The sequence below is a fragment of the Gastrolobium bilobum genome, unplaced genomic scaffold (assembly GCF_033153095.1).
Source record: "Gastrolobium bilobum isolate Gb01-03AN ecotype WA unplaced genomic scaffold, APGP_CSIRO_Gbil_v1 utg34786, whole genome shotgun sequence".
In the NCBI taxonomy this organism is placed as follows: Eukaryota; Viridiplantae; Streptophyta; class Magnoliopsida; order Fabales; family Fabaceae; genus Gastrolobium; species Gastrolobium bilobum.
In genome coordinates, this window is record NW_026897306.1 from 82332 (window position 1) to 95187 (window position 12856).

Below are 12856 nucleotides of genomic sequence, written 5' to 3' on the forward strand. Positions count from 1 at the left end.
CTTTAAAGATTTACGTTACACCTAAATCTAATGAATTTTGATATCTTCAACAGATATAACAAAATATAAAATATTTAATTAATTACATCATTTTATGTAAGTAATTAAATCATTTAGATAAATGACTAATGAGTTAGTAAATATAATATGTAAATAAGTATTTAATTTAACTTGACATTTGATTATTAATACATGTCATTTTATTCTTAGAAATCAGGTGTCACCATCTGAAATTAGCTCTTGCCAGTGAGTGTTGGCTCACATGGTCCTTTGGTATGTAAAATAAAATATTTATTTTATTTTTTAGCAGGTGTCGACACTTATTTTAGATCTTGAGATATTTTTGAAACATTACTTTAGTTTTAAAAATATTATATATCACATTAATTTGATTTTTAAATTTTTTACATCAACGTAATTTAAAAAATATTATTTATCGAAAATATAGTAAAAAAGTAATTATCTAATACAGACTAATTTGACATTGCTATTTTTTAAGCTTGAATTGAGGTTTTGATATATTTTAATAATTAAATTAAGAAACTATTCCTGTTTAAATATTATATGGTTGCTATTTGTTGTATTGGTGTGTGCATGTGTGTGTATATTTATATACCACTCGCGCGCATACGAAGATATCATGATTATTTGCCTATTTCTCAAGCTTTTATAATTTGACAACAACCGCACTTGTGCCTAGGCTTCAGTGGCATGCATGACTTCCTCTATCAGCTCCCGTGGACCCATTTTTTGTTGCATTATATTTGTTTGTGTGTTTTTTTTTTTACTTTGTTTTGGAGTTTCATGAAAAACTTAATTTTACTTAAATCATAAAAATTATCTGATTGGATATTAATTAATATATATCTTTCATAATAAATCATATAATCTGTTTAATGTCAAGTTGAGCAATGCTACAATTATGCTAACTCAAAATATGTACAATTGAAATTAATCGCATTCGGATAAGAATCTGCTCAAATATTTTTATGGAGGAAGAATCTATCTTAAATGGATTTTCTCTATTGAACATATAAATACATCCATATCAATGACTACGAAAGGGAGGACAATTTTGTAAAACTACAGTTTCTTTTGTAAATTTGTTTTGTCATAAGCTTCAGACTTTCAGTTATTCAATTATAAACTGCTTATTAAATCAACTATCTGCGCATTATATTTATTGATATTTATATCACATAAATCTATCATTAAGATACCAAAAGAAAGAGAGAGAGAGAGAGAGAAAAAAAGCTTGATGCAAAATCTTGTTGAAGAAAATGAAAATATTTAAGTTTTTTTTTATCTTTTATTATTATTTTTATCACCATATGAATAAATTAAATTTGAACTATATTTCTACCTTAAAAAAGTCTTAAAAATATGTCACGAATATTAATCAATATCAAAGAGAACTATTTAGCAGAAAACGGCAGGAAAGTAAACCAAAGTTTTTGGGTTCCACTTTGTGGCTAACAACTCATTTAAAGCTCTGTCCACCACCATCGCCACCAACCCCCGTGTTAGCCACCCTCCACTCGGCGATTCGTTGCATCGGTTTACTCTCTTAACAAAACAACAAACTTGCCACCCACCAAAGCCCAAAAGGTAAGAGTATGATTTTCTGGTTCAGTGCTCAACAAACCCACTACATTACGCAATCCATAATGGCCAGAGTTTAGGTTCATCCACAAGATCACATGTAATGGGCCCTATGGGACCCATATAATATTGTTGACTTTAACTTCATCTGATTCCCACGATTGTCCGTTGTAGCTGGTATGCCGTGCACATCTTATCCTTGCATCTTGCAATTAAGGGCAATGTCTTCTTCTCAATTACTTGATAATCTTGAGCACGTGCAATACAACTATAACAAACTTGTCACGGATTAACTTTTATCCACTGTTACTGTACAAAATTAAAAATTATATCATAGTAATTGATACGTCATTGTAATTCAGATACTTTGGGAATCCGTAATTCTGCTCTATTTTTTTCATCTCATCAAAGAAAAAGAAAATATACATTAAAGATAAGTGAAAAAAAATATTAAAAAAAAAATGAGATATTTAAATTCATTATATGTTATCAGTTCTAAATAGTTCACCTTATTTCTCTTGTTTTTGTCAATATTAATTTTATGTGGGTAAACTTACCAAATTTTCTTTTATTTTGTCTTTCTTCTTAAAATCTTCTCTTCTCCTAAATAAGAAAAAGAAATCCTTTTCACTCGTCGTCCTTGAAGTTTATCATTCCCGTCCAGTTTTATACTTCTCCAATACATTTTCTAAAGTCACATTAGAAGCTCCTTTATTAAATTAAACCTACATTATTTCTCAACAATTTTTTCATGTATTCACTACGATCCTCCTAGGAAATCAAGCTCGGAAGGAAAAAGGCGAAAACAGATAATTGATGTTTATTAAATGGGGAAATAATTTTTTCTTTAAAAGCAGAAAAATTGTCTATGCCGAGACAAAATGAAAGAAAGAAAAAAGATAAAAATGTTCATGCAGTTATTGCAGATAATAAGTTATCTGTATTTATTTCCAAAACGACGTCGTTTTTGTATTGAAATCTTAAAAAATTATAAATATAAAGACTATTATAACTCTGAAATAAATTAAAATTACAAAAACACCATGATTTCTGTCCCAAAACGACGTCGTATTGACCTTAGTGCGATAACTTATCTTTAATAACTACAGAAAAAAAACGAACAAAAAAAAAAACATATTTGGTTGATATATAGAGAAAAATACTTTAAATTATCTCTCTCTCTAGTAGATAATTTTTTTCAGCTTTCGAAGTAGAAAGGATTTCCCCTCATTTAATACGAATAAATGATACTAATATGTTACAAAGTCAACTTTTAATCGATATTAAGCAACAAATTGTATATAAGAAGCATTATATTCAATTTTAATTATTGATCTATTTGTATTTAATAACTTATATATTTAATGATTTTATTTTTTTCCCCAGTAAATTTAGATAAATTATCTACGTTGAGCTCAAAAAAATATTATTTTAAGACAAAAATTAAGGTATTTTTGCAAATTTAATTTATTTCAGAATTATAATAGTTTTTAATTATCATTACAATTTTTTAATCTTTCAATATCAAAATAACATCATTTTTTAATCCATTAAAATTCTAATCGAATATCAACATATTTTTTTGTTCAAAAACATTCCATTAAAATTCTTTTGAAATCTCAATTCAATACACCCTTGAAGGTTGCAAGGAAATGAGGTTCATTTAGATTTAAATGGATTCATCTTTCACGAAAATGAGTGCAATTTTTTAAATGGATGGAAAAATATTGTTAGTTAGATATTTTTCATGGAGTATGATTTGCCCTAATTTTTTTACAAAAATTTTATTTTTATTTGAAGAATTAGACTGATGAAATTTAATTATACTAAGTATTGAAAAGAGTTAGAAGAATGATAATGAATTAATAGAAAAATATAATTATGTAATTTAAAAATATTAAAATTATGTAAACAAAATATCAAAGGTAAGTGTTCACTTCAGGTAGATTGTGAATATTTACTGCTTAGGTGATAGATGTATGCGCTTAGAGATATATATCGTACGGGCATATAGCCAATGTACCCATCACTGTGCACTAGTAATAGACGTATAATCAAGGCGTGAGGTGTGTATACAATGATAGGCAATAGAGTAAGGAATTTAGATTGTGTACACGAGAGACTTGACCCTTTATTTATAGAAGAAGTTATATGTAGGTGTAATAAGATTGTGATTGTTGGGGAATAAGATAAATTGTTTCATCATTATCCCTTAAGATATCCTTATCTCTTTAGTCTATCACAGGTTGTTATGTTGTTGAGATATGGGCATATAGAATGAGTCCATAACAGTAAGTATGTGACAAAAAATAATAAAGGCAATAATGAAAAAATAATCAATGGAATTAATGTTTCTCTTGTCATCACAAGTTATTTTCTGTAACTCTAAAATGATGTTATTTCGAGATTTAGAAATATTTTAATAAAATATACATAAAAATACTACTCAAATTTTATATGAGATAATTATCTCATGTTATCTTAATTCAAAAATTACACCCACTCTTTTTCTTTTTAATCCTTTAATGATGGATCCACGTGGTTTCTATATGTAACATAAGAAAATTACTCTCATATAAAATGAGTGTAGTATTCTCAAATATATATTACAATAAGAAAGTAAAAGAAAGACCACCAAAGCAGAAAGAAAAGTGTAGTGATACTGCAGTCTCGGAAATCATCATATGTAAAACATGAGAAACTCACTGCATTATTTGCTCTCGGTCGTTCTATATTTGAATGCTAAAAATATTTGTGCTTAAAATGTAGGGAAATGGAAAAGAGATAAATTAAGTTATATTCAATAATCTTAAATAACGTTGTTTTGGGATATGAAAAAAAAGTGCAGAATATTTTAAAAATTTTATTAAAATATCTCCTTTTTTTTCTCAATTCCCAACACCATGTTATTTTGAAGAGAAGGTTATACTTACAATTTTCTTTTTTTTACAACCTCTTACAATCATATCTTAACATTGTTGATTTTCGCCAATCAACGATTATCATTTATTGTGAATTAATAATTAATTAATAAGTTTAATTTGTGAAAATAATAACCGTTGATTGACGAAAATCAACGGTATTAAGATATGATTGTAAGAGATTGTAAAAAAAAAAATTATAAATATAATCTTCTTCTATTTTGAATTGCATAAAGTCAGAAATAACTTTATCTTTATCTCATATTGTTTAACAAGGGTAGTTAACTAATGCAAATCTAATTTGACTAATAAAAGGATGATGGAATATTTCTCCAAATTTCATTCAATAAAATCTAATTCATTATCCATTCTTGTTGATGCTTGTGCATATATTAATTACAAAACAATCAAAATTAAATATATTTCAAAAAAGAAAGTTTTATAATATTTTTCTTATGCTATTAGACTTTATAAATACATGCCAATGGCTAAAAAAAATGATATGATGTTAAAAAATTGGGACATGATACGTTTACAAATTTTTTTTGCAATTACACTAATGTAGGATCGGTCGTACACTGTGTGATTAATGTAGGACCGGTCCTACATAGTGTAGTTTGTAAATAAAAAATTTTGTAAATATAACATGCCCCTTAAAAGATTATTGAACAAATTTGCATATCAGCACCCGTGGATCCTTAAAATAATGTAGGAAAAGATAAGAAGGAAAACAGAGAAATCTTTATATATCCTTTGCTAATAGCACGCGCGCAAATCAAGGATAACTATGGGCTAGAGCCCATATCAAGAAAAAATCTGGTGACCAAGATTTCAAATTTGAAGAGTAATACGAAGATTTTAGAGGTTTCAAGTATATGGTAGAATAGCAGTTTATGTTCGATTCCTTTTGCCAAAACCCTGAGGTAATACTCTCCTTTTCTTTCATGTTTTACATGTTCATACTTCGACGATTCTGTAATGCAAAGTGATCCATGGTAATGATAAATCCTAATTTGTTATTGCTTCTTATTAATATTGTCTTTTGACACTGTGAACACTGTCATTATTGCTTCTTATTAACATTGTCTTTCGATCAGAGACGGATTTAGGTTGATCAGAAGGGGCAAGTGCCCACCTTTAAAATATGATGCAAAAATAAAAATATTTTTCTCTTAAAATTCAAAATTTTCCAATTGAATTTAGGGGTAGGATATTGTAACAATTAATTAGGGTTACTACTAATATTACTAGCAATCAATTTCACCGTTAGATCGATTATGTTGATCCAACGGTTATATTTATTTTCATCTTTGTATAGTTATGATTCCTCGTATAATACTTTATATTTATTTTCACCTTTGTATGATTATGATTTTTCATATTTAATGCTTTTACATTAAATATGGGGATCATAATCATATAAAGATAGAAATTTGATTGGTAGTAATATTGGTAGTAACCCTAATTGGTTGTTACGATATCCTACCCCTTTAATTTTCCTCATTCTATTTTATTTTCCGGTGAGTTTTTTTTTTTTTCTCCTCCACTTTCATTATCCAAACCTAACAACAGAGAACTCTATTCCATACCCATCGTTTGCATCTACATACTATTTATCTCCTCTCAAACCTACTCAATTTCTATTATTGGAAGTTGGAACATTTACTTCTTCCTCGATCGTTGGTCCAGTTGAGTCGCAATCCATCCAGATCTAGATCTCAACCAGACCCAGCCAGCCGGCTGTTGCTCGCAAGTCACATTCTAGACCAGACTCAGATCTATATGTACTTGAACTTATATTTTAAGTGCCCACCCTTTGTTAATTTTCTGGATCTGCCACTGCTTTTGATACTGTAAACACGATCATGGCATCTTCTATATTTGCTTCACCTCGCTATTCCTTATATTAGGGTATACAATTAAGCATGGCACTCACTGTTCAATATGCTATATATTTGTTTGAAATAAACGATTTGTTTATATAGTTACCATCGTTTGCCTATTTTAAATTGATAAACCCCATTCGAGCTCTTAATTTTTTTTCCAATTTATTTTAGTCGTCATGTGATATTATTCTTTATAAAATTTGATCTCTAAAACTTATTTATCACACATTGACTCTTCACACTTTTCCATTTTGATTTGTTAGAAACTTTTTATTTTATTTTTTTGAATTTTAGAGTTGAGTTTTGCTAAAACGGGTGAGTTTGAAATAATGGTAAAATTATTTTTTTGTCACTAAAAGGTAATCAGTTGGAATTGTGAAAACAACCTCTTTACAGGTATGTGTATGAGTAAGGTTGCATATAAAGATTGCACTCATCTCATACTCACAAGTCGGGATTTAATGAAAATTGGATTTTAGAATTGAAATTTGTTAGAATCAATTACTCAAAGTGAAATTGAATATTTTTATATATGTTACATTGTGTATTAAAAGAGTCTGCCGGCCATTTTGCATTTACTTCTTATATAGTTAAAGCAGGGTAGTATATAAATAGTAGGGGGTGAGTTTTAAACTCGGCGAAGCACTTATTGGTCATTTTGGAATTACTTTTTTATAGTTCTCTTATTTACTCTCATCAAGGACGTTTTCATTCGAAATTCATTGATAAGGGTAGAAATAAGAAAATGCAGATGGCATGCGAACTACTATCCCTCTACAAATACATTGTAAATATTTAATTTTACCTCTTCATTTTTTATTTTTCTATTTTTACTTCTCCCAAGCTCAATCTTATTCTTATCAGGTTTGATTAATTTGCACCAGAAATGCATGTTTCTCTTGAGGTGTCTTGTGCTTAAATGAATTTGGCTGCTGTCAATTTTGTTAATTTTCTATTTTCAGTATACATATTTGCATAGTTCTGTGAAGCAAATTGGATAGCGCAAGAAGTCAAATATGTTACAATTTTTAGAAAATCTTTGTAATGTTAAGATTAGAGTAGGGTTATATTGAAAATCTTTTTTTTTTTTTTACAAACTTACAAACCACATTATGTCTGATCGGTAATACTTTACTCAAGAGTATATTACTGGTCATATATAGTGTAGTTTGTAAACAAAAAAATTGTAAATATAATCTTCTCCTTGAGATTATACATAGAATATGTAAATAGAGTATGTCAGAGGATTTGTTAGGATTAGTTTCTTTATGTGTTTAAATTTCATAAATTATTCCTTTATTTTAAGAATTTTTTATTTAATATAAATAGGGATGGATGTTTTGTATTTCGTATCACTTGATAAAACATTAATATATAACATATTCATTATTCTCTCTTTTTTCTTACCTAAGATTCTACCAGATGCAGAATGACATGCAAAAAGTGCAGTGGTCAAATCTGCCTAATGACCTGCTCTTACAAATTGTGGATCGTCTAGGACTGATTGAGTTTCTGGGTTTCCGTGGTGTTTGCAAAGATTGGCACAATGCTTCTTCAAAAGCTAAGGATAAATCTTTTGGAGTTGATCCTTGGCTTCTTATATATGATGAGGGAGGTTCTCAGTGTTCCCTGCTAAGCAACCAAGATAAAATCTACACCATGAACATCCCAGAATTAGATGGGGCAACTTGCCTTGCATCCTATGAAGGATGGCTTCTTGTGTTTAGACATGGTTCAATGTTCTTCTTTTGCCCCTTTACCAGAGCAAAAATAGAGCTTCCAAGCTGTCCTTTCACAGAAGTATCTGACCATATTGCAGCATTTTCATCTGTTCCCACTTCTCAAGATTGCACTGTTGCTGTGTTTAGTCGAATCAATGATCATGAAGTAGAACTCTACTTGCTTTGCAGGGGGAATAGCATATGGGCCAAGCACAATTATTCTCCCGATAGATTATTAAGATTTGTTACAATAACTGGTGCGGTGTTTAATAAAGGGGAATTTCACTTTTTGGACAAGCAGAATATGTTAGTTACCTTTAATGCTGCTAAGAGCGAAAAATGGAACACGTATTTTTTAGTTCCAGTCCGGAATAAATCTAGCGTGGGTCAATTGAGCTATAATATACAAAAACACAGGTTGATGAATGCGAAGAGTAAACTGGGATTAGAGGCAAATGTTTCAATTTCTACATGCGGAACGCTAATGACACACTCTAGTGGTCAATATGGTATTGCAATTCAAGGTGAAAACATTGCTGCAACTACAGAATCTGAAAGCCGTCACCTTAAAGGGGTGTGGATCCAACCAAGTTACCTTAATATACCTCCAGACCAAAGCTGGTAATTTGTTGGGTGTTTCCCCTTTTTGTCTAGTTATCATTTTGCTGACTCTTCCATCGGTTTGTTTATTTATTTTAAACTTTGGGATTTTATTTTTTGATCTATAGATTTAAGACTATTTTATGCTTAAGAGTTTTTGGAGAAGTTTTTATATATTTTCTTGTATGCTTTTAATTTGGGATGTGTTTGGTCAGTTCTGTTTATAATGCTATCACATCTGCGAAATAGACTTTTTTTTTTTTTTTTTTTTGGTAAACAAAAATAAACTGTTTTATTGTAAGGTCAGAACCCGAACAACGTTCCTGCCCCGGAAAAATATTAAGAATTCAAATTCCAATGCATCACTAAAAGTAAAAATTCTCTCATAATGTTTTATAAAACATAGTTTTGAGACTTGAAAATTTATTTTGTTCCCCGAAAATTCTAATTCTCGTTCCGCTCTTGAGTAATATTTCGAGTGATTTGATAAATTTCTTTTTAAGCATCAATACATGAATCATTTTTGTTTCATGTTTTTTTTTTTGTATCAACATTTTTGTTTCTTGTTAATCCTTTCTCCTACTTATCATTTTCCAACAGTTTTCAAACACATGATGATAGTTAATTTTGACCATATGATATTCAATTTTTTAATGAATTTTTTTATTTTTTATATGTTGTTATAATAATTTTATCGTAATAGTACATTATGTTCTTTTTAGATATTATAACTAAATCGTGCTTTAATATAAATTAAAATTTAAATAGTATGTTTACCAAAAAAAATAAATTTAAATAGTATTTTTAATTTTTTTCGTTATTTAATTTTTTAAGTAATAATTGATACACGACTTTGATTTACACAATACAATATAGAAATAGAGAAGTCATGAAATAAAAGGATGGGGTAACTTGCATTGCTTCCTGTGGAGTATGAGTGTTTATCAACCGATCCAAACTGATTCAAACCGTGATAATCGAATCAAAAAATCAATAACCGAATAAATCGAAAACCGAAATATTGAAAATCGAAAAAAAAATCTCAAATTTTAATTGGATTGGATCAGTTTTCGGATTGGTAGATGAAAATCGATCCAATACAAACCGATTCAATATATTAATTTCCCTCTACCTACTTGGATTTTTTTCCTAATTATAGCCCAAAAATTTCTAAATCCAAGACTCATTAATCCATCAACTAAACTCAAGAAAAAACCTAGTCACATATCATCAATAAAATTTCATCTATGTACAGCTTCATATCTCATTATCCAAAAAAAAACTATATTATCGTTTACTGATGTTTTTGTATTTTAAAAAAAAAATTACAAAGCCAATATATACAAAAGATGTTATTTGCACAATAATCATGAAACAAATTTTAGAATTTTTAAAAAATCGAAAATTGATCCAATCCAAACCGAAAAAAATTGGATTGGATCCAATCGGATTTGAAAAAAAATTTAACCGAATGAATGATTATATGATCAAACCAAAGAAATTAGATCGAATAATTTTTACATCTACAATCGATCCAATTCAAACTGCGCACACCTCTGTTGTAAGGATGGCTGCTTTTCTTTCGAGAATGCTTAATATTCTTCTTTTGCCTATTATCAAATTGTCCTTTTTCAGAATTATCTGACAATATTTTAGCATTTTCAACAGCTAAACGTGTCAAGATTGCATTGATATTGTATTATGAGAAGCAGTTATCACTAATTAAAAAATAAAATAATCGTAAATTTTGCAATAGCATATATATATCGCTTGGTCCAGAGACCAAAACTCGAAGAACATAGAAAATATGTATAAAAATTGATAAAATTCCAAAGTAAGGGGTACATTATCTGTTAGGTTCTGCAACTCAGGGGTGTTGATCAACCGATCCAAATCGATTCAAATCACGGTGATCGAATCGAAAAATCGAATAAATCAAAAACCGAAAAATCAAAAACTGAAAAAAAATCGCAAATTTTAATTGGATTGGATCGGTTTTTGGATGGGTTGATGAAAACCGATCCAATCCAAACCGATCCAATATCTTAATTTCTCTCTACCTACTTGGGTCTTTATCTAATTATAGTCTAAAAATTTCTAAACCCAAGACTCATTAACCCATCAACTAAACCCAAGAAAAAATCTAGTCACAACTCATTAACAAAATTTTATCTTTGTAGAGTTTCATATCTCATTGCCCAAAAAAATAACTATATTATAGTTTACTAATGCTTTTGCATTTCAATTTTTTTTTACAAAGTCAATATATACAAAAGATATTATTTGCACAATAATCATGAAATAAATTTTAGGATTTTCAAAAAACCGAAAACCGATTCAATCCAAACCGAAAAAAATTGGATTGGATCAGATTTGAAAAAAAATCCAAACCGAATGGATGATTATATGATTAAACCGAAAGAATTGGATTGGATGATTTTTGTTTTCGAAACCGATTGGATCAGATGTTTTTTGTTTCTAAAACTGATCAAATCCATACCGCAAACACTCTACAACCTAACTTAAAACACTTTGTTGGGGAAAGACTCAATGGTTATTTATGCTAGCCAATAGACAAAGAAATAATAATAAAAAAATAAAGGGTTTGGTGTTTGTCATTTTAAATGACATAAGTTATATCATTTTAGGAGAGAGATAGACACAGAAAAACAGAAATCATGAGAGAGAGAAAATTGGTGGGTTTTTAATTTAAAATTCAAATTTTCTGTGTCTGTATCTCTCTTAAAATGACATAACTTTCTGTCATTTAAAATGACAAACACTTTTCCCAAAAATAAAATAACAGAAAGTAAAACATTAAAAGGGACAAAAAAATTTATTTATTGTAATTTAATTAAATAATTACGTATATATGACAGTTTGGAAAATATTTACGCATCTATTGCACACTGAGACGCCCCACTGGGGCGTCTCTCATGAAGGGAAGACGCCCAAATGGGGCGTCTCTCGTGAGGTGGTGACACGTGTCACTTGTTTTTCCAAAAAAAATTTAATTTAATCATAAAACTTTTAAAGGCCATAACTTTTGACTCGAGTATCCAAATCAGATAATTCTTTGTTTGATTCCACATAACTTTTTGAGATATACGCAATGACATCTCATTTGATATATTTTATTTCTCACCAACATAATTTAAATTTAAATCAGGTAATCCTTCTTCCTTAGATATTTAGAATATTTATTTAATTATTTCCTTTATTAATACAGATTTTTCAAATTGATTTTTGAGTTTAAATCACAAATCAAATCTTTATTTTGATTTCCTTATTAATAATAATTGTTACTTTTAATTTAAATCACAAACCAAATCTTTTTATAATAAAAATAAAAAAATTATTATTTTTAATTTAAATCACACATCAAATCTTGATTTATTTTTTGTATTAAATCACAAACGCAGAACTCAGAGGCTTCTGAGTTTAAAAATGTGACACGTGTCAACACTTGTTTAAACCTAACACATCACCAATCACGTCTAAATTGAGTTTCAATCAAGAGGAAATCACGCCTAATTCAGGTAATTGTTATAATAAAGAAAATTATTATAAAAAAAAATTAAATCACAAATCAAAATTTTTATTTATTTTTTTATATTAAATCACAAATCCCGAACTCAGAGGCTTCTGGGTTTAACCGCTCTTATAATACCATTCTTGCAAATTAAAATTGTGTTTGTGAGAAATAAAATATGTCAAATGAGATGTCATTGCGTAGATCTCAAAAAGTTATGTGAAATCAAAAAAAGAATTACCTGATTTGGATACTTGAGTCAAAAGTTATGGCCTTTAGAAGTTTTATGATTAAATTAAATTTTTTTTTGAAAAAACAAGTGACACGTGTCACCACCTCATGAGAGACGCACCATTTGGACGTCTTCCCTTCACAAGAGACACCCCAATGGGGGCGTCACAATGTGCAATAGATGCGTAAATATATCCTAAACTATCATTTTTTTTGTAATTATTTAATTAAATTACAATAAATAAATTTTTTGCCCATTAAAAGGATCTTTAAAAGAAATGGAGATGCAGGGGATCGAACCCTGTACCTCTCGCATGCAAAGCGAGCGCTCTACCATTTGAGCTACATCCCCGATATGATTGT

At 28.9% G+C, this 12856-nt stretch overlaps 1 protein-coding gene and 1 non-coding gene across 2 annotated transcripts; one reads left to right on the forward strand and one right to left on the reverse strand.

Moving 5' to 3' along the window:
• Positions 1-7831: 7831 nt before the first annotated feature.
• Positions 7832-8755, forward strand: LOC133305801 (F-box protein At3g56470-like). Its single transcript, XM_061506037.1, has one exon. It carries the CDS (start codon positions 7832-7834, stop codon positions 8753-8755), a length of 924 nt encoding a protein of 307 aa, XP_061362021.1.
• A 4017-nt stretch (positions 8756-12772) lies between these two features.
• TRNAA-UGC (transfer RNA alanine (anticodon UGC)) lies at positions 12773-12845 on the reverse strand. The gene has a single exon. It is a non-coding gene; the product is annotated as a tRNA-Ala (tRNA).
• Positions 12846-12856: the final 11 nt, after the last annotated feature.

Excerpts from the sequence above, each read along its gene's own strand:
- LOC133305801 (XM_061506037.1), top strand. The coding sequence starts at position 7,832 with ATGCAGAATGACATGCAAAAAGTGCAGTGGTCAAATCTGCCTAATGAC.